Raw genomic sequence first — 20,939 nt, 5'->3', positions numbered from 1 at the left:
AAAAGTGAAAAGTGAAAGAAATTAGGTTTGATTATCAAAATGATTAAATGGTGCAACTATTCTCAAACATGATTCCAAAACATTTTATTGACACATAAAGTAGGAATCAGTAATTACATTCAATAAGAATGAAATGATGCCATGTACAAATGTATGCTCAAATTCCTTGCATTTGAAAAAAAAATACAATACTTATTCTTTTGAGGAAGACGTATATCAATTAATCATGAAAGAAAATTGATTAATTTAACAATTTTAAATTGTTGAAATTAATAAACTTTTAAAACTTACAAATGACCTTTAAAACAACTTGTTTTGAAAACACTGAGCCCTAAAAAAAAGCAAAACATGTTATTCTAATCAAAGTTAAAATTGCTCAGTAGTAGTGTTGAAAAAAAAATTTAGTAAAAATTATTTGATGATAAAGGTCAAAACAATTTAAACCAGACTTTGTATGCAATTATCTCTACTTGTTTACAAAATATGTCAATTTTGCTGGTTCGATTTTGTCAGATAACATGATGATATTAAAAGTTTAAAGTGAATTGACATCAACATCCAATGTGGAAGGTTCAATTTCTATTTCTTGTAATGGATGGCCCTGAATTGTCTGTACTTCAACCATGTTAGAACTGTCAATGGTTTCATCTGTAGGGTTGACATACATAACATGGTACTGTTGGCTACCATCTGTGTTGCCATTGGATACCACAACTTCCTGTCCATCCTGTACAATAACAGACCCTGGGTTAATGGACAAGATCTGACCATCATCAGACTGTACTGTGAACTGCTGTGAGCCTATATTACCCTGAAAAATGGTATTGGGTTGATACATTAATAAAAATACCGCAAGATGATTTTCAATTAAGCTTCATGAGAAATAAAGAGCTGCACTTTAAGCACATGATACGCCCATTGCCCTTTTAACTTGTCCTTATGCTTTTAATGAATTTATATGATCAACTAGAAATACTGTGAGCCCTGTCAAATACCCTTCCCCCCAAAAAAAAGTAAATAAAAAACCAACAAAAAATTTGGCACTACCAAGGCTATCTCAAGTTAAACTAAGTTTGTTGTCTTGATTTTTCACCCATACATTTCTATCTAGTTCTAACACACCAACAATGGTATACTGTAATTAGTTCCGTCTTAGACGGGTGTACAAAAAGATGGTAGATAGTTTTTATTATTCTAAAAATACAAAATCTTTAAATAACACCCTGAAATCTCAGGTATTGCAAAACAGCATTACTGGAGAACAAGGTCTGTACTTATGTAATATTTTAATCAAGTTCTTCAATCTATGCTCATTTTATCACCTGAATCTAGCATTCATGTCAATTAAAAACGGTATCCCATAATTTCATCCTCCCTAGGTATAAAATTGTAAAATATTATAACATAATAGAGGGAAAGCATTTTGGTATTGATAATTCAACATCTTTTAGGTATCATAATACTTCACTTCTGACCAAGTAACCAAGATAACAGTATTAGAGAAATGACTTTTCATAATCTGAATTACTATTAGAAATACAGTTCACTTGAGGAGGATTACCTGAGTTTGCATATTAATTATCTGCTGAAGAATATTGACAGCTGAGGCAGTCTTCTCATCTAACAAATCAACTGTGTTATCTGTAATAAAAATAGCTTCACAACAGTCAATTTTTTTTCAGTGTTCAGAGATCCACTCAAGTTTGAGAGGATTTTTCAGTGTTCAGAGATCCACTCAAGTTTGAGAGGATTTTTTGGTGTTCAGAGATCCACTCAAGTCTGAGAGGATTTTTCAATGCTTTACTACTACATGTAAGTGTGTTACTTTACTCTTAAGTGTGATGATAATTTGTGTACTAGTATCATCTTCCTCTTTTTTGCTAACAAAGTACCTACATATCGATTAAGACAGCACATTAAATAAATGAACCATCCTGAGATCTGCCCAGAAAATTCAGATTACATACACTTTGTTTTGTCACAAATTCAAACTTGTTATGACCAGAATAGTCACAGCATAAAGTAGTGTCATGACAAATCACAAAAATCTGAACTACTGAAAATGAATTAAAAGTTTAGAAAAATTTAGATGATTGGGGATGACAACAAATTTACTTGATGTTGCCTTCAGGGGAAAACACCAAGGAGGAATAAATAAGATTGATTTAGACAGGAAACAGAAGTCTTTATGACAGGTTTGACTGTACTTATCCACTTAATCCTAGATAAGTTATGATTGAGCTTCAAAAACAGTATAAAAAAATGAAAAACAATTCACAACTTAAAAAAGTATGGACTACCTGCAATAGGAACTGGTTGTACTGTATCAGTGGTTATAATCTCTGATTCTTGGACCTCCATGTTCGATCCATCACATTGAATAACCTATACAAAACACATTCATTAATTTCAATTTTAATGTACATATATAGTATAAAGATATCTGACACCTAAAATTAGAATGCTCACAAAAGAGATATATCTTTTAAGCAGATATTTTAGTGCAACTATGCAATATATCTCCAGTAATGTATTCACCAATACTCAAGTTAGTTTCATAGTAATAATACTTCCTGTCCCACAGTATTAGTTACTTGTTGATATATGGGACTTTTAATACTGTGTCAACTATTGAACTAGGTCAAATATGTTGCACTAGCATGACTAGTAGCATAATATGACGTTTTTTTAAACTAAATGTTTACAAACGATTTTGCTAGATATGTACCTAACTCTGATGCAGGTGTATTTTATGGCTAACTCAGTTCATTTCTGGAATGAACCACTTGTACACTCTCTTTCCCCCAGTAACTGTCGACTTCTTTTTCTTATAATAAACAAATTTCGTACTATGTTTTAATCAACAAAGTCTTATCAATGTTTGATTGGTGAGTTTCTAAGGTTTCATCCAATTCCCCTTTTATACTGTCATCTTTCTTAGCTTATAGATGACAATAAGTGTGAAATATAAAAATAGACAGGCAGACATGTTCATGCTCCTTCAAGAATATTTTTTTGCCGTATTTTATGAAAATGAATCTTCAAATCTTGAACTTCTTGTCATTTTAACATGGGGATTCACAATTTGCAGTCAAAAGTCGTAGAAACTACGCTGAAATCATAAGGGTAAACAGGTCTGCAAATTCATCTGCATTTTACCAAGAATTTATATTTAAATAAAAAAAAAAATAACAAAAGAGTAAATTAAGATATTATACTGCACATGGATGTGATAGGGAAAATATCATTACTTCAATAAACATTTCAATATTGTCAAGTTTCAAGAAGACAATTGTACAACCCAAAACTGTGTAATTATTTAGAAACATTCGGGCTAATTACTACTTATACCTGAACTTCTGAAGAATTTTGATCAAGGCCTTGAATCTGTTGGAATTGTAAGTGGTGACGTATCTTTAGATGTCGCTTCAGATCTGACAAATTACCAAACAGATAATCACAACTAAGGCATCTATACAACTGAGCTTCACTCTTGGGAGTAGTGTCGGCCTCTCTAAAAACAAACTGTTCTCCTTTGTGGGACCTGGTGTAATGTATTTTCATATATCCAATTGTATTAGCAGAATAATCACAATGGCGACATCCGTAACGTTTGACAATATCGTGTGTTTCCATATGTCTCTTTAAATGACTTCTCTGAGTGGCTTCATAACTACATCTGGAAGAAAAATTAACATTACAGGATACCATTACAACATCTCCCTGCTATAAATGTAAACAAAACACCTGAAGCTCTGAGTGCATGGATGACAAATCAAATTTCTTAAAACCTTTTATATTCCTGAGATTTGATAGCTCCAAAAAATGATTATAGCTGACTTATTAACATTATAAAAAAAGTGAATGGTTCACTCTAGGAAATATAGTAAATACTGTGAAAGTACTATTGTTCGTCAGGTACCAATTTTCGTGGCTTTCATGGGAAGGCCAATTGACGAAAATTGGTTCTCATCGAAAAGGAGATTTTCATTGATGTGCATACTGTAAATCTCAAAACTATGAATTCAAGAATCTAGAACTTGTTTTTCTCCCCTAATCCACGAAATTTGGTATCCATGAATTTAAGTACTTTCACAATATTGGGTCATTGTATAAATGATTGAAAGTCAGACTAAGTTCTTGTAAGGTCACCTTAATATGAATGTAGATACAGGCTATATCCTATACATGTAGTTTAGAATATTCATCTTAATAATATATACTCACTTGCCACATTTAAATATTTTTCCATCAGTATGAGACCTGACATGCCATCGTAGAGCTGTCTTAGACTTGTAAGGTTTCCCACATTCTCCACATGTATAAGGTTTTTCATCAGTATGCCTCAGCATGTGGGCCTGTAGGTTGTTTTTACTGCGACAAGAATGTGGACAGAGTGGACATTTATAAGGTTTTATTCCTTCATGAATCCAGATATGTTTTTGTAATTCAGAATTTGCCCGGAAAAATACTTTATCACAATATGGACATTTGTACGATCTTCTTCCTGTAAAACAATGAACTAAAGCCCTGTGAATCTTTCTTTAATGGTGAAATTGATTAAAATGCTAAATTTTAAAGAGTCACCTAAACATGACAAGTCTTTTTCACCTAAGCTGTGATAAACCAAGCTGTGATAAAATTTGACACAGTGTCAACATCTTTGTGACTATGTAGAAACCAGAACAACATCCTGAGAGATCTACTGAAAACTACTTGTTAGAGATCTACCATACAATAATTAGATGCTCAATATGTTGGAAAAATAATTTAATTCTGACAAATATAAAATCCATTAAATCTTTTCTTTCATTTTGAAACTAACTTTATTATAAATTAACAGATTGAACCCTTTTTACCTTATTTGGAATAAACCAAGCAAACTGTAGGAAAGGTGTTATAACTTGTTATAAATTTGTATTTTAGTCCATGTTACATTTAATTTCCTGTATTGATCCTGATTGTGATCATGTTGCTTGTTTGTTACATTTTAGGGAGATTCGTAGTCATATGCTATGGATGTGTTTGCCTGTGAATGGATGTGTGATGGATTTGCCTGTGGATGTGCTTTACCTGTGTGTGATGTTTCCCATGATTTGTTTAAATTAAGTGTCTATCTGTAACTGTACATGTATATGTTGATAAATGTGATGATTTGTGGATGCAGCCAAGCAAACTTATCTGTTTTTTATACATTAGATTTATTCCATTTTTACAAACACTCCATCCAGATTACTCTGTAAAAATGTGACAAAACCGTTCCCTAACTCACAATGTTTTATAATTTAATAAAGGAAGGTACCTAATTTTCCTTGAACTTTGTGCATCTTGACTTTGTTCAGACTGGCTATTTTACAATTATCTTCTTCACTTATGTCTGGATGTTTCTCTGCTACATGAAGTTTAAACTTCCTCATGCTGAAAAACATAACATTCAACAGAAATAATTCTAAGGACATTCACATTCAAACACTTTATACTCACAATAATACTTTTGAAATTCATTTTAAGAGATATTTTTTATAGAAATTATCATCTATGCCATAATACAAAACATATGTAATCAAGAATAATGGATCAAGATTACCTACTTTTCCAATTTTTGCTGACACAATGGACATTCCAGACCCATAGCTTCCCCTAATCCTTTATGTTGTATACTATGGTTCCAGAGCTGTGATCGACTAACGGCTACAAATTCACAGTCTTTACATGGGTATACTATAGCTCTGTGTTCCTGCTCTTTGTGACTGTTAAGGACTTCTTTACTGGCTGCTTTGAATCCACAAGTGATACAAGAAAACGGCTTTTCACCTTTTTATGAAAAAAAAAAACAGAATAATGTACAAAATTTGAGCATTGTGATATTTTTTAGTGTAGACAATGATAAAACTGTACAACATAAGTATACATTTCAGTTAAATGTTTTTAAAACATTGGCTTCACAAAATTATTGTTATTATCTATTAAGCAGAATATAAGTAGCTTTTCATACACTTTTCTCCTAATGTATAATACGTTTCATTTTGTTACCAAAATATATTCTCATTTATCAAAAATTGAACGAAAACCATTTCAATTATTTTCATCACATTTAATTTGTAAATATAGCCAAGAATTTAAAACTGACCACGTTCCTACAAGGTGTATATGTGTATAGTAGCCTACAAAAACTCTAACCAGTATGTGTTCTCATATGGTTGTCAAAATCCACTTTGTTGTAGAAAAGCTTCCCACAGAATTCACATTCTTCATGACCAAATGTTTCTCTCATTTTATGGAATATTTGCATGGTCATGGAACTGTACCCTAAACGTTCAATTAACTTTTCTAATTTTTCTGCCTTTGTAAGATTTTTATTTTCTGCCTCTTCCTCTTCGGATTCAAAGTCATCAGGGTCAATACTGATGTTATCAACTTCTGGCTCTTCAGCCTCGATTTCATCCTCTTTATTCGGATCATCATTACAGTTATCTTCAACAGGTTCCTCCACATTAGTAGCATTAATGTCTCCATCTTTACTGGACTGTATGTCTTCTAACAACACAGTTGTTTCTAGAGGTTGGACATGGATTGTTTCATCTGCAGTGTTATCAGATTTAGTCTCTGTCATACTCCCATCAACAGGAATATCCATTGTAATGATCTGTGACTCTGCATTCTGAAGTTCTGAAATTTAAATATATATTACATTATTCATATTGCCCATTCAACTTCGATATGATATTAACACGATTTGCAATATACCGGTTTATCATATACTTACATGGGTTCCGTAAGTGATAGTACACCCCTTTCCGTAAACGCCCAGCAATTATCATATTTGTTTACAGATTTGGCGTCTAGCAACAAAGCAGACAAACAGCTGGGAATGATGGAAATAGAGATTGACGACACCATGGAATATATAGAGTCTATGAAGAATATTAATACAAAACGTAAAACTGTGAGTGATATGAAAGTGCTATCTGTTCTTATCCCGTTATTATTAAATTGTTGAAAAATAAATATTATGTTTTTTGGTGTTTTCAAAATGTCTGATTTAATAGCCTTATTTTGCACTCCTATTATGAAGCATATGATAAAAAGAACATCACATAACATTTTTAATATCACATGTATTATTAGCCCTTGGTTGATACTGGCCCTCGAGCCTGCGGCTCATGGGCCAATAACAAAACTTGGGCTAATAATACATGTGATATCAAAAATGTCATGTGATAATCCAATAATTTCATAACTAATATTATTTTGTTTATGAATGTAAATGAATTTATTTAGCTTGGTATTGGTAACAGGAGGCTCCCAGGAGCCTGAATCGCTCACCTTGTTGAATTTTGCCTTTCAAAGGCAATAAATTAAACAATAAGTTGTCCAACAATTTTGACTCAAGAAGTCTTTGGTAGGACTATTACAAGATCTTTTCAACAATTGAAAGTTTCTTTTAATCTATCATAGTTTTCAAGATACTGACTGAAACTATTTAAAAAAAAAAATCATTTTTCCCCCTTCAAGGGCAATAACTCTTACAAGGAGTCTGAAGACTTTTGTAGTCCTAATAATATGGATCATTTCAGCTACTGAAAGAATTTGGATAAACCTAACAGTTTAGTAGATATATGTAAAAAACTACTGTCTGAGCCCTATGTTCTATTTTTAGTAACAGCGGCCATGTTTTTTTTGACAATCAAAATACCCACATCAGTTTTATGCAGTACACCCCAAGGAACATTCATACTAAGTTTGGTTTCAATTGGTCAAGTAGTGTCAAAAGAGAAGATTTTTTAAAGAAATAACATTAAAAATAGCAAAAATCGTTGAAAAGGGCAATAACTCCAACATGGCTTAGGTCTCACTAATCACTTCCAGGTCAAATGGCCACCCCCTATGTAATACCAAAAACACACTGAACCTAGACATACACGTTGTAAGTGCATTATTTTTGTGTATTATGGTTAAAAGTAGTCAAAATAAAGCTTAGAATGTGTACTTTAAAATCATATATGTAATTAACTACAAAAGTGTATGAATCTTGTTTATATGTGTGAGTAATTTGCCTCCATGCTGTCAGTTTGCAGAAAAGATAAAAATGTGGATTTTCAGTATTATTTATTCAAGTAAATTTTGTGAAGAATTTCTACAATCATCGTACCATTAGCATAATAATTTTGGAAGCCTTATTTTCCAAGCTTCACAATGGTATGCAACTTTAAGATGTCATTTGTCCTGGGAATTCACAGTGAAACTTTGAAAATTACTTTTTTAACATGTAAAGTAATGGAAATGTTAGAAGTGTTAGTGAGACCTCAATGGATTAAAACCAAATTTTGACCAGAGATAGATCTCATCATGCTGAACACTTTTATCCGGTCAGAATTCAGCTAAACCTAACAGTTTAGGAGATATATGTAAAAAACTACTATCTGACCCCTATGTTCTATTTTTAGTAATGGTGGCCATGTTTTTCGACGAATCAAAAATACCCACATCAGTTCTATGCAGTATACCACAAGGAACATTCATACAAAGTTTGGTTCTAATTAGTCCAGTAGTTTCAGAGGAGAAGAGTTTTGTATAATTGTTTTATAACGACGACAACAACAAGGGATGCCAAGTGATGGCAATAGCTCACATGGCTAAAAATAGTGAAAAATAGTTGATTGATTTGATTGTTTCATACCTGTATCCTTTATATTAGTAGTGCTACTACTAGAAGCTACAGTGATTTCTTCAATATCAGATATAATACCACCCCCAGAACGTCCTTCTGGTAACTTGGTCACAGTTATCTCCCCATGAGCATCAACTTGTAAGTTAGCAATGACTTCAGCAGCCTGTTCTTCCTCTATTCTCTTGTCGTTTGTGATGTTCAGTATGTCTGTATTTTTGTTAACTTCTACGACAGAAAGCTCTGGAGGAAGGTTGATAAATTCCTTTTCTTCTGGTCCATAATCATTATCTGGTTCTGGTAGATACATACTGTTTTCAACACTTTTTTCAAACAGTTCTTCCCATTTAAGTCCTTCTTTCTCTTCATCAACATGTGAATTTGATAAATGGTCACTTAGTTTAACTGAACTGAGGAAGATTTCTTGACACTCACAGCATCTATATAGAATTCTATGTTTGAGAAAATGTTTTTCTAAGTAGATCCTACGACTAGCAGTATAGTCACATAAAAGGCAGCTTTGGATATAAGGGTGATCTTTGATATCATGAACAAATAAATGGCGGTCTCTATCAATCTTTTTCTTGAATTTCCTATTGCAGACATGACACTGGTGAATGATTGTAGTACCTGTGTTCCTCTTCCCTGTAAGGAAGGTTTCTAAGTAGGCTTTACCACTGGTAGTGTCACAGTGATATTTCCTGACATGGTTAATTAGAGATTTTACAGTATTATAGTCTCTCTTACATAAATCACACTTGGCCCTTACATTTGAGTGTGTAGCTTCATGTTCGAGTAGGTGAGTCTTGTTTACAGATTTAAAATCACAACTCCTACATTTATAGTATTGTCCAGTGTGTTTTCTCATATGTGTGTAAAGGTTTCCTAAAAAAAGAAGTGGAAAACTTTAATATACAGAATTTAAAGACACAAAACAATACTCCTATATTACTAGTGGTATGTTCATACATCAGTTTAAGCATTACTTGCTTGATTACTTATGATTGCGTAATTTCTTAAAAGTAGCATTACATATACTACATTTTCAATGTAAAATTCATCTATTTTATTTAGAGCATATCATTTCCAAAATCATTGAGAAGTGCCAGTCTGCCCTTAGTTTTAGTACTGTCAAATTCTTATCAAGAAAACAAAGACAACAGTATATGTACACAACAGCAGTTCAATGATACCAATACTTATACACTACAAATTGGTGGTACTTGAAATCCAATTTGTTTCAAACAAAGAAATCAATTTCTATAATAAGCATACCTTTAGAGTTTGTAGAGTAAGCACACTTGGAGCAGGTAAAAGGTTTCATATCTGTATGAATCAGAGCATGTAATCTCATGTGTGATAAAGTTTTAAATATCTTGTTACAAACATTACATGTATAGAGGCAGAGCACAGTAGAGTTTAATCTGGACAACATGGGAACTTTATCATTTAAGTCCTGTTCTATTCTTGTCTCTTGAAACAGATGATCAACACAACTAAGATCAACATTTAAACTGGACTCAAACAGACGTTTTTCCTCATCATCTCTGAACACAGGGATATCTTCAATGATATCAGTTGGTTTGTTGACACCATTTTCCACATCTGGGTCAGTTTTTACTTGTACAAGAGAAGATGAATGTCTATCAAAGATTTTTCTCCTTTTATATGGACGTTTTGGACGTTCAGCCATATCAAAGTCATCTAAAATCTCTTCTTCCGAGCTTTCTTCACCAATGTCTAATGCTTTCAATTCATCACCAGAATCATTCTCCTCATCTGATTCATCTGGACCTGAAAGACCAAAAAGACCAGAATTAACACCCAGAAACTAAATAAAATCAAAATTAATAATAGTAATAAATTACTTTTCAAGTATTGAACAAAATTAAATACAACACCATCAATTTTAATAACTTTTGCTATCTTGCTATCAATGTAATAATTTTTTGTTGTTTTTCCTTCAAAGCTCACCATAAAAAACACCAGGGTGACACAGATAATTTTGTAAGTCATTTATTTACAAAAAAAGTTACCTATAATTTGATATACTTACCAATGTATAAAATCACATAAAAAAAAAATACCTCCGATATTACAATGAAATAACCAATGTAACATTTTACATCAGATTGTACTACAAATGTAGATCTATTGGGATATACAAAACATGACATGTATAACAGTCTGATAAAAGAGTAGAAATACTTCATTTTCCATATACCAAATCGTTATTTAAAATTACATACACTTCTTATCAACATATAAATTACCAGAATCTCCAATAGCTTGCTTTCTAGTAATGTCGACATAATCAGATGATCCCAAACATTTATGGGTAATGTAAAATCTTTCCTTTGTGAATTTACGTTTACAGCATCTGCATACTAACTTCCCATCTGAATCTGAAACATAAATACAAAACAGAAATATACTATAAAACTAATGAAATACTTAATCTTGATTTTCTTAATGTTTCCCTCATTTCTAAATGATTTAATACATGACAAATACAATTAACTTTTTTTTCTGCACTAGTTTTTCCTGAATATTTAACTTGCAACTATGAGACTAGAAAGGATCTAACCTGCTTTCAATATATTAAGCACTGAAGATGCATTCATCTATAACTGAACAAGTTTCACTTTATCTGATAAATATCTGATAAAGCCATGACATTATGATTTGATATGCAAACATTTTAGCAAGATAGAAGTCAGAACAATTTTACACCTCAGGATAGTGGCTTTAATCATCAGGGTTGAGTCAAGTTGTCAGTTAGTATCATATTAAAATAGATTAAAAGCAGAGTTGCCAAAATTTTGAAGAAGTAAGCCAGCCATTAGGAATGTAAGCTATGCAGGGATTGTCAGTCCTGTTTTGCTGCCTGTCCCATAATTTGCTAGGATGGATCCATGGAAGCTGCAATGTTTCTTCAATGTTTACACACATGCACAAACATAACCTAGTTTTATGATTAACTAGGGAAAGTTTGTTATGCTTGTTAAATAGAACTATGTAAGTTTCAAAATTTGTTCATTCAATTATTCGTGTCAGGCGAAATAACAAAATCTGTCTGCCATTGGGACATAAATTTATATTAGTTAGTAGGTTTGCCAGGATAAATTCAGCTGCTGTTTTGGTGGTAAATATGTCAGTCTCCACCACTCTTGACTGACAAATCGGGCAGTTGTTCTTCAGCTAATTTATCAAAGTGCTTTCAGTAAAAGTGAAAAAAAAAAAAACAAAAACAAAACTGTGAGCAAACCTGCACTGCCCATTTGATAACATGCACCTTTTGACCTCGATTCAATTCCATTCAGTGGTGTAGGAGTAACAGAGAAGAGATGGGTACCCAATGTCCCTATACTCATAAATGACAAAGTCCATGTTTACTATGTGAAACCCCCAAATAAATTTGGATAAAAATCTTAAATAAGAGGTGCACAATGGGATCATACAATATAAAGATTCTGTGAAAGTTCATGAACAGCTTGGCTTCCAAAATTCTGTCACCAGAAAATTTGCCAGCAACCAATTTTTTGTGATAAAATTTCAGAAATTGAAGCCAACATAGGTTAAAAGTTTAACAGGAAGTCTGCTGGTGAGTTATCATATCAATTCATCAAAATAACCTTCATGTATTGTAAAATTCACTCTAGATATCAGGCTGGTTTTTGGTTCTAGTTTGTGCCAGGCACTTGTCTAAAAAAAAATTAATCTCTTTACCATATCTTAACACCTGTAATAGTATCATTTCCACTGCTTTAAACAATCTCATATCATATTTATTTGTAGGTCCCAGGGGTAGCTTTTGGAAAATATCTTATTATAATCATCTTTTCAATAAAAGAATTCTGAGGTATTAACTTAATAAGAAGTTAATTGACTGCAAGAATAAAATCCCTTTAAAAATTTTGCTTAGAATGGGGTAGAAATTTAATGACATCATATCTCCAAACATTAATAGGGAGGAAGTTCGCTTACTACTGAATATTTACGAGATACAAATTTAGATTTCAAAGACCACAGATCCTATTTATGATTTTCAAGTCAATGCTATAGTATTATAATTTATAGAATTTGAATGTTCAGGTAATGTATATGTTTGTTATTAAATTAGCTCATGAATATTCATAATACATGAAATGTCTGCCCAACAGTTATTTCCAGTAAAAAGAGAATATAATGATCACAAAGTAACCAAAAATTTTCAAAACATTGAATGTGAAAAGAAAAGAAAGATTTCTTTCAGGATTAAAAACCAAGAACCGCACAATTTATAGACATAATGAACTAATAAAAAAGTAAGTTGTAAATTTATACATGCTTTCAGTCTGTTTCCTGCACATCAGCCATGCTTATTAATTAAATTTATTATGCATAACTCATTACAGTTGAGACACAAACAGTTGTGCAAAAATCACTAGTTTTAACCTGGAAGTCAAAAGTTCAAGGTCAAAGGTCACCAAACAAAGTATACAACACATTGTCTTTAGGTGATCTACCCACATGCAAAATATCAAGAGCCCACATTTAAAGACAAAAAAGTTACAGCCCAAACATGGGTTTTTCACAGAAAAAACAGGCCTTTGACCTTGTGGTCAAAGTTCAAGGTCATAAGCCATTATCCATTGTACACGACATATTGTCTTTAGGTGATCTTCCCACACACAAAATATCAAAATCCTACATCAAAAGATAAAAGAAGTTACAGCCCGGATACCAGATTGTAATGGACAGAGCGACCAATATAGGGCAACCACCACTTTTTGTGGCAGAGCCCTAATTAAAAAAAAAAAAATGCTACAAGGTATTCAAGTGTAGGGTTTCAATTTTTATTTTCCTGATTGATTGATTTTTCTGTTTTAACTCCCTTTTCCCTCTAGAAAGATTAAGAAAGATCATTAATTTTGGTATTAATGGTCTTGTTCAAGGCCAAAATATCAACAAATTAACCATCCAGAGGAAAAAAAGTTACAGCTTACATGCCCACCAAAAAATACAGCAAAATCGATTATCATTGATACATAGTATTATTACATGTACCTCTTTCAGGTGACTTTGGCTTTTGTTTCTCTGCAGGTGAAGCTGAAGGCTCTGCTTTAACTGTCATTTCAGACTTCTTTGGGCGTCCTCTCTTCTTTCCTTAAATTTCAATTAATTCAAAACTTAAGGAGGTACACCTAGGGTAAGGGACATAACTCATGAAATCAGTGATATGTTTTTATCATATTCTATTTCACCAAAGCCTATCAAGCTTTCGTTTGAAGCAAAGTAAAATGAATCCAAGTTAATTAGATGCTTACAAAAGATTGATGTAAAATAATGAGTACAAATTAAGAGTTATTTCCCTTTCCCTAGGTCTACCTCCTTAATTAAAAACTTTCCAACTTCACAAAATAAGCATTACAGATAGGTTTGTAATTTTTCTTGACACCATACATGTTGTACCAAAATATGAAGTCACAAGTAAGCTATTAAAACACTTAAAATGCACTGAAGGCTATGAGTATAATTTTATAAACTATTCGACTATTAACATATTTTACACAATGGTAATTCAAATACTATATGTAGGTGAAAGTAATGTTAGGGGAAAAAAATAATAGTCTTGATTCCTGCTTCCAGCAAGAGGAAACTAGGGTATGTAGGTAGAGAAATTATTTATTTTTCAAAAAACATTTTACATCAAGTTAATGGGGAAACAATTTAGACTTCAATAGTGCTTGAGCCAAATGGCCATAAAATGGTTAGGGTAGGCACAAAATTATAGGGTAGGTAGATAGGTAGCAGGAAACAGGCATATTATTTTTTTGGCCCTACAGTATCACTATACATTGGTAAAATCAGTTTACCAGTAGAAGGCTTTGGTATGGGTGCATTCACCACAGAACTAGGATCCATAGATGACAATGTTGCATTTTGTAAATCACTAATAGTAAAGGTACCATCCATTAACTTCCGTGTGATTTCATCCTGATCTGTGCCCGGTTGGATGATGATTACAGTTTGTTCTCCTGTTGACTCATTCACAAGAGTGGCAGCATTTTCTGTGTTTGGTAAGGATGTATCTGTACAACATAATATAAGTATGATAGTTACTGGTAGATACAATGTACATGTATGAATACCACCCAAATTATTCTATTCACTAACTTGTGACAAATGTACATAGTTACATGTATATTATAATTTCATACCAGTGAGTTTCTACAACATTAATTTCTATTTTCAGCAACATTTTTACAAACATGTACACAGTGTATCTGTTTCCTTCTTAAGTTTTTTCAACCAAATCTTGACTTACATACATAAATATGATCCCTTATACAAAATTGACATAATCCAGTATACAAGATACAAACCAGTTGGAAAGTGCTGAGGTAAGTTGGCTTCAATTACATCTGTAAGTTGACTACTGTTAGCCTGGCAGTCCTTCTTGTGAATTATAAATGAGTCAATTTCATTAAAACTCATCTGACAGGTGCCACAAATGAAGGTATCCAAAGGCATGATAACCTCGTGTGAAGCTGAAATATAAAAGATACATGTATGTCCTCTGCTTTTATAGAAACATCAGGCAAGTTTCTAATAAAGTGTATTGTCTGGAGTAGACAAAGGAGGAAAGAGAACTATGACACAGTGAACAAATCAATTCTCACAGTAGAGATGGATACACCATAACGATCCAGAAGTTCATGATGACTTCAATCTTGTAGTAACATAACCCTGTTCCAGAAGCCTAATTGTAAGAAGTCTAGCTCGATACAAGAAATCTGCATAGTTAGGCAAGCTCTGGTATAGCCTACAAAAATGAGATGTTAAAACATTGGTTTTGAAGGGATATTGCCACAAATGAATGGAAGGTTGATAATATGGAAGAATGAGAAGTCATTACATTTGTCATATATTTTGGTCATGAGTTTTTCTTTCCCATCAATCTGTAAGTGTAGATCAAGATATAAGACTGACCTAATAGTGTCGTAGGGACCTTTATCTCAAATTCTTTGGGCAAGGGTAGATGTGATGTATAAAATCCCTGAAACTAGGATTGTTTGAAGACAATACATCACCTACTTGTATATAGCTTACAAATGTAGTTGCTTTTGCATGTAGCTTCAGTTTGTTTCAATCATTTTCAAAACAGCACCTCACACTTCTTGCAATGTTTTTGTATTCTCTTACTGGCCATTTTTGTTTTTTTTTAAAACTTCCAAAAACTGCACAGTTTTGTACAAATATTATCAGCAATTTTTATTGACAATGTGATGTCACTGATAAAAAGAACCAGTTTTATAGCTTTTGACAGAGCTTAGCACATCTTGCCATTAATCTTGCTCTGAATTTGGTGATAGTTGCTGTGACCCTAAAATAACGGTATTGTTTAAATTAACATTAAGCACACATTAGTACATTAGTACATGTAGATGACTCATGACAGTGTATTACCCCTAGCTTATCATAATGCTTTGTATTTGCAGACAAGTTTTTAAATGCTGTACATGTACATGTAGTTCTTATGAAAAGTCTAAAGAGCTAGACTTTGTTAGTATGCTCCAGAAGGAAGTTAAATGGTCCAAAATGATCAGAAATTGGTATGGTGGTTGTATGGGTTTTTTGATCACCTAATATCATAAATTTACATATTATTTCATGATTTTGTAAAACTTAAAAACAAAAAATGAAACTTGGTGGAAATATTGATTGAGGGAAGCAGAGCATTCGTACATAAATAGGTGCAATACTTGTGAAGGTAAAGAGGTGTAAAATGCATGCTTTAAGCTATCCAGAAAGATTCAGGTGCTCACTGGATTGGGTTCTCTTCTATGCACCAACTGACTGTTTTTCAAAAATGCAGAATATCACATGAACATTAAGAATTAAAATCATGAACAAATGAGCAGAAAAAAAATCACAATTTTTATTAGTTTTTTTATAATAATAACCATGCCTGTTTTCTCTTTCTGGCAGTTTTAAAGTGCCTGATATTTTAGAAAACCTGTTTTTTGACAATTAATTTTGGGAAGGCATCCAAAATTTGTTATGAAAACTGATTAATATTTTTATTATGTTACCATGGCTACAGATTTTCATGACAAAATAGAAAAGAATATCTATCTTTTTTCATGGATCTCCATAATGTAAGGTTTTGAAAAATATACACTTTTTACAGAAAAAAAATTTGGAATTGCTTCTTTAAGTGTCTCAAAATAGCTTTATTTCCACAAATTGTCATTAAGTTATTGTAGTGACCTACATTGTATCTATATAGTGGAACCTTATATGTGGGCTGTTCAAAAAAGTAACTCGCCCCAGAAAAAAATATAGGTTTGGTCATATTAACCAAATTGAAGCATAGCTTAAGTAAGATACATGTAGGAAAACCATTCATTATCTTCTTGATGTAGATGACAAACTCTATGATAAGCCATCTATAAACAGACTCATACATACACATACCTGACAAGTGTCGCTTTTGTGAGGGAATTCCCCTTGACAGCTCAAAAATTAAACTTTCAAAGACCAATATTTACTTCCATTTATAACAAAACATTCAAATAAATGGTGCATTAAATTTGTTTACCATAAAACAACACTTTCTTTGATGAAATTTAAGGATCCTATAATGGATCTTTTAGATGCTGAGGACTATTTCATGGGTTACACCACCCATGTGTTGGCATGTGTTTTTAGGGATGGGAAACCAGTTTTACCCAGCCTGCCTGATTTTATTCCATCCTTTTCCCTATTGTTAATTTATTTATCGCAACATTATTATTTCCGGTTGTTTCAGTAGAAAATGTGGCAATTCATGCAATACAATACAATACTTTTATTTGCACATACTCATACAGTGTATGGTTATGGCCTATTACAACAGATATAAATATTACAATAAACAAATGACAGATAACTGTAATATAAACTGTATATTTTTGTTCATTCACTATTGAAGTCTTATATCTCTTATTTCCAAACAATTCAATACAAACATGGAGGACATTCTCTGAATAGTTGTTGATTTGCCATTTAAAAGAACATTTATTTTAGATAAAAGCCAAGTTTTACCAACTAAATAGCCTTGGGTGTTCATACATTTTGATAAAAATTTTACTTTAAAAAATGAAGCAAAAAATTTAAAACAGAATAATAGATCAAAACTTAAAAGTCAAAACTAAAAATTTGTAAATCTTTAAAACTATATTTTTTTCTAGAAACACACACATACATGTAATGCATTAATATTGCTCTATAATTTTCTGGATCAAATTTGTCTCCTTTTTTATGTAGAAGTACCAGAATAGATTCATCCAAACTAGGGAGAACTTCTCTGACTAAAAAATAAAACTGAATAATTTATGTAGTGGTTTTGTTCTTTTAACCATTACATTAGATATAAGGTCTGCAGATGCTCTTTCAACCATTACATTAGATACAAGGTCTGCAGATGCATTTTTAACCGTTATATTAGATATAAGGTCTGCAAATGCATTTTTACCATTTTTAAGTCATCCAATTTCTTAAAGGATTACATTTATAGTGATTCTTCAGTAAGATTCTCATCCATATTGATTTTTTTCTTCTTAGAAAAAAATTCTGTATAAATATTTTCATGGAAATTGTTCATCTGATTCATTAAGATGTTTGTAAAATAAAGTCATCTTGTGGTAGATTCTCTGCAAAGTGATTCCTTCTACATGAATCTTGATCAAGTTTATTTAGGAAGTCAAAAAACTCTTAAGGAGTTGAAAGCCCCCAAAGTAAAATTAACAAAAAGAAAAATAGAGTATGATAAGGAATATGAACAAAAGAAAGGTAATTTGCAAGGGATTAAGGCTCACATATTAAAACTCAACCTTATCATATCATTACATCGCTTATTATTTCTATATTATTATTAAATAAAGTTTATTTACAGCTAAACCCTAGATATATTTAAATGAAAAAAGTTTGGGCTACCAGTTTTTTTTTCTTCTGTGGGCTAGTCCATATTCAAGTTGGCTACCATTTCCTCAAAAACTTATTTTGATCCCTAACTTCATTCACATTTCATAAGGGTATCAACAAAATTACCATACACTAGTTCGATCCATAATTATATTGAGTCCATTAAAAAAATCTAGTTAAATAGATATTACACCACTGGAGCAGCTGGTATCGCAATGGTACTGATTTGGTACAGGAATTTCAAACAAAATGGTGGGTTAAATCTAGGTTTTACAGCACACTAAATCTCCCTCTTCCATTGCAGTGTGAATACACTGGTGGTGATTAAATAGCATTAGCATGCTATTGCATCAAAATCTGTAAAACGGGGGTCACATAAGCACGAAGAACAACTCACAAAAAACAATTATAACTCATTATTTTAGAAGATATTGAGTATTTTTCAACCAAGGACTGATATTTGGGAGCGTTAATGGTTGAATTATCAACTGGGTCCCGTATACTTATGGCCAAAAGAACCATCAATATCTGGTTAGTGCGTGTAAAATTGGATGCTTAAAAATAGCACCATGGCAGCTTCATTCTTGGATACATGGAAAACATGCCAGTCCCAGCTAATGAAATGCAGTGCTGTTAGTTCTAAAAGTTTAAAGGAAGTAAATGATCCCAGACACATTTAGAAAATGAGATTGTCATTAATTGCTGTGATATACATGTACATGAAATAGACATTACTCGCCTAGAAGAACACTTGCTCATCCCCACAACAGTGTCAGATATTATTCTTCCACCTGTTATGAAGAAATGTGGACACCCAAAAGGAAATACACAAACCGTCATAGGATTGCCAAAGAAAAGAATGTGAAGTTAGAAAAGTGTTCCATTTAAGAACAAATTGTTAACTGAAAATGAAACTATGATCAGGGTTTGAAAATTCCTAAAGCCCAACACCCGGGACTAAAAAAATTGAAGCTCGGACTTGTCATTTTTTAATGAAATAAGTCCGTCGGGCATGACAAATCTTAAAAAATAAGAACTCTTTTTTGAAAGATTTTGTTGTCATTATTTGGACCATGTTTCTTGACCTATTCCCTGACCTATAAATAGTTATAACTTTATTTTTAGAATGGGTATTCACTAGATTGATTGACTGATTAGTCATTTTCAAGTCTTATTCACACCTGTGCTTGATCAGACACATTTTTTGACATACTACAAATATTATTAATCAAGCGCTGGAATGATAATTAGATCAGATTCCATTGATAAATTTTAGAGGAAATTATTGTTGCTCAATTACAATTTCATGGTTAATAAAAGCGCAGAAACAGAAAGCTGATGACAAGGCATCAGACCGGGAGACGGAATCAATTGACACTGTGTCTTCTTCCCTGCAAACATAGAAATATACATAAGAATATCAGATAACAAAATTGCATTTATATATCTTACAATTAGGACTTGACAAAACATTCTTTGGGCTCAGTGTACAAAAGATGAAAAAGTCCAGGGCTCAGGTCTTCCCAAAAAAAATTTCAACCTCTGTTATGATATTAGAATGTTTTTTTGGGAGAGATGTAGTTTTTATCTGCAGTGAGAGGTCAAAAGTCAGTAAAAGAAGAATATGTGAAAGCCAATATAGCTACTGCCTAACAAATTGTACCCAAGGCAAGAGCTAAGAATAATGTACATGTATTATATCACTTATCAGGGTTGACAAAAATTATGAAAACTGTTTTAAATTTAAGTTTCTTCGGGAACGTTTAAGGTTTCACAGTCCTCATATTATCTAAAAAGAATCTGGTAAGAGAACGCATTTTCTCGTACCTCTGATTCAGGTCAATCAGGAGTCTGTTACAGTATTACCCAAATATTCATGCCACAATTATGGCGAATTATGGCGTTCAAGGATTATGAGAATAAAACTGAAACAACAGTTTTTACCCTTGTTGTTTTGAACTGCTCAATTGCCATTTGTTCTGCCTTGTAAAATAAAAGCAGTAAGGAGTTAATTCCTTTTAAAATCGTCTGCTTGTTGTTTACAAATAGAAGATGCGAAACTTGCAATTCGCACCTGCTACGGCTGAGCTAGGTTCACTTTGTTCACGAATTTAATTCTTCTATCTCCATTTATTGTTCAAAACCAATTCTCCGACTTTTCTATATCAATTACTTTTAACAAGTCATCTCATTACACAGGATGTCATATTCTTTAATATTTGTAAATAGTAATGACTTACTTTCCTTGGCGGCTAGAAAATGGCGACTAGCCTACTCCAAACATGGGAAAGAATAAAGGAATGATTTTGAACAATTTTAT

General features: G+C 32.3%; 2 protein-coding genes across 4 annotated transcripts in view; one reads left to right on the top strand and one right to left on the bottom strand.

Moving 5' to 3' along the window:
- The window catches only part of LOC148615550 (neurochondrin-like), a 33,338-nt gene extending 26,477 nt beyond the window's left edge, over positions 1–6,861 (top strand). Inside the window, exon 19 of the mRNA XM_088581902.1 lies at positions 6,834–6,861. Coding sequence (XP_088438028.1) covers positions 6,834–6,846 — 13 coding nt within the window. The 3' untranslated portion in view covers positions 6,847–6,861. The remainder of the gene's footprint in view (positions 1–6,833) is intronic.
- Positions 68–20,901, bottom strand: LOC148615549 (zinc finger protein ZFAT-like). 3 transcript variants are annotated; one of them, XM_088581898.1, is made up of 15 exons: positions 20,860–20,901; positions 15,037–15,201; positions 14,527–14,742; positions 13,718–13,816; positions 10,942–11,073; positions 9,944–10,462; positions 8,681–9,553; positions 6,181–6,669; positions 5,592–5,814; positions 5,303–5,418; positions 4,228–4,507; positions 3,352–3,679; positions 2,301–2,385; positions 1,562–1,641; positions 68–811 (listed from the first exon to the last, which is right to left on the bottom strand). In XM_088581898.1, the coding sequence occupies exons 2-15, from the start codon at positions 15,182–15,184 to the stop codon at positions 536–538; spliced, it is 3,864 nt and encodes a 1,287-aa protein (XP_088438024.1). In that variant the 5' UTR covers positions 15,185–15,201; positions 20,860–20,901; the 3' UTR covers positions 68–535. The 3 variants fall into 3 exon arrangements, with proteins under 3 accessions (XP_088438024.1, XP_088438025.1, XP_088438026.1); XM_088581899.1 differs by lacking the exon at positions 20,860–20,901 and adding an exon at positions 20,564–20,715; XM_088581900.1 differs by lacking the exon at positions 20,860–20,901 and adding an exon at positions 20,447–20,580.
- Positions 20,902–20,939: the final 38 nt, after the last annotated feature.

Source organism: Perna viridis, chromosome 5 (assembly GCF_037379345.1).
Source record: "Perna viridis isolate PV_CMFRI_1.1 ecotype Kerala chromosome 5, ASM3737934v1, whole genome shotgun sequence".
NCBI lineage: Eukaryota > Metazoa > Mollusca > Bivalvia > Mytilida > Mytilidae > Perna > Perna viridis.
The sequence above is the reverse complement of the archived record's forward strand: the minus strand, read 5'-3'. Positions and strand labels throughout refer to the sequence as shown.

Bases quoted from the DNA above. Each gene is read 5' to 3' on its own strand.
- LOC148615549 (XM_088581898.1), bottom strand. From the start codon at position 15,184: ATGCCTTTGGATACCTTCATTTGTGGCACCTGTCAGATGAGTTTTAAT. The intron at 9,554-9,943 runs GTATGCTTATTA...TTCTTTTTTTAG, and splicing joins TTACTCTACAAACTCTAAAG to GAAACCTTTACACACATATG. The intron at 3,680-4,227 runs GTGAGTATATAT...TTTTTCTTCCAG, and splicing joins AAAATATTTAAATGTGGCAA to ATGTAGTTATGAAGCCACTC.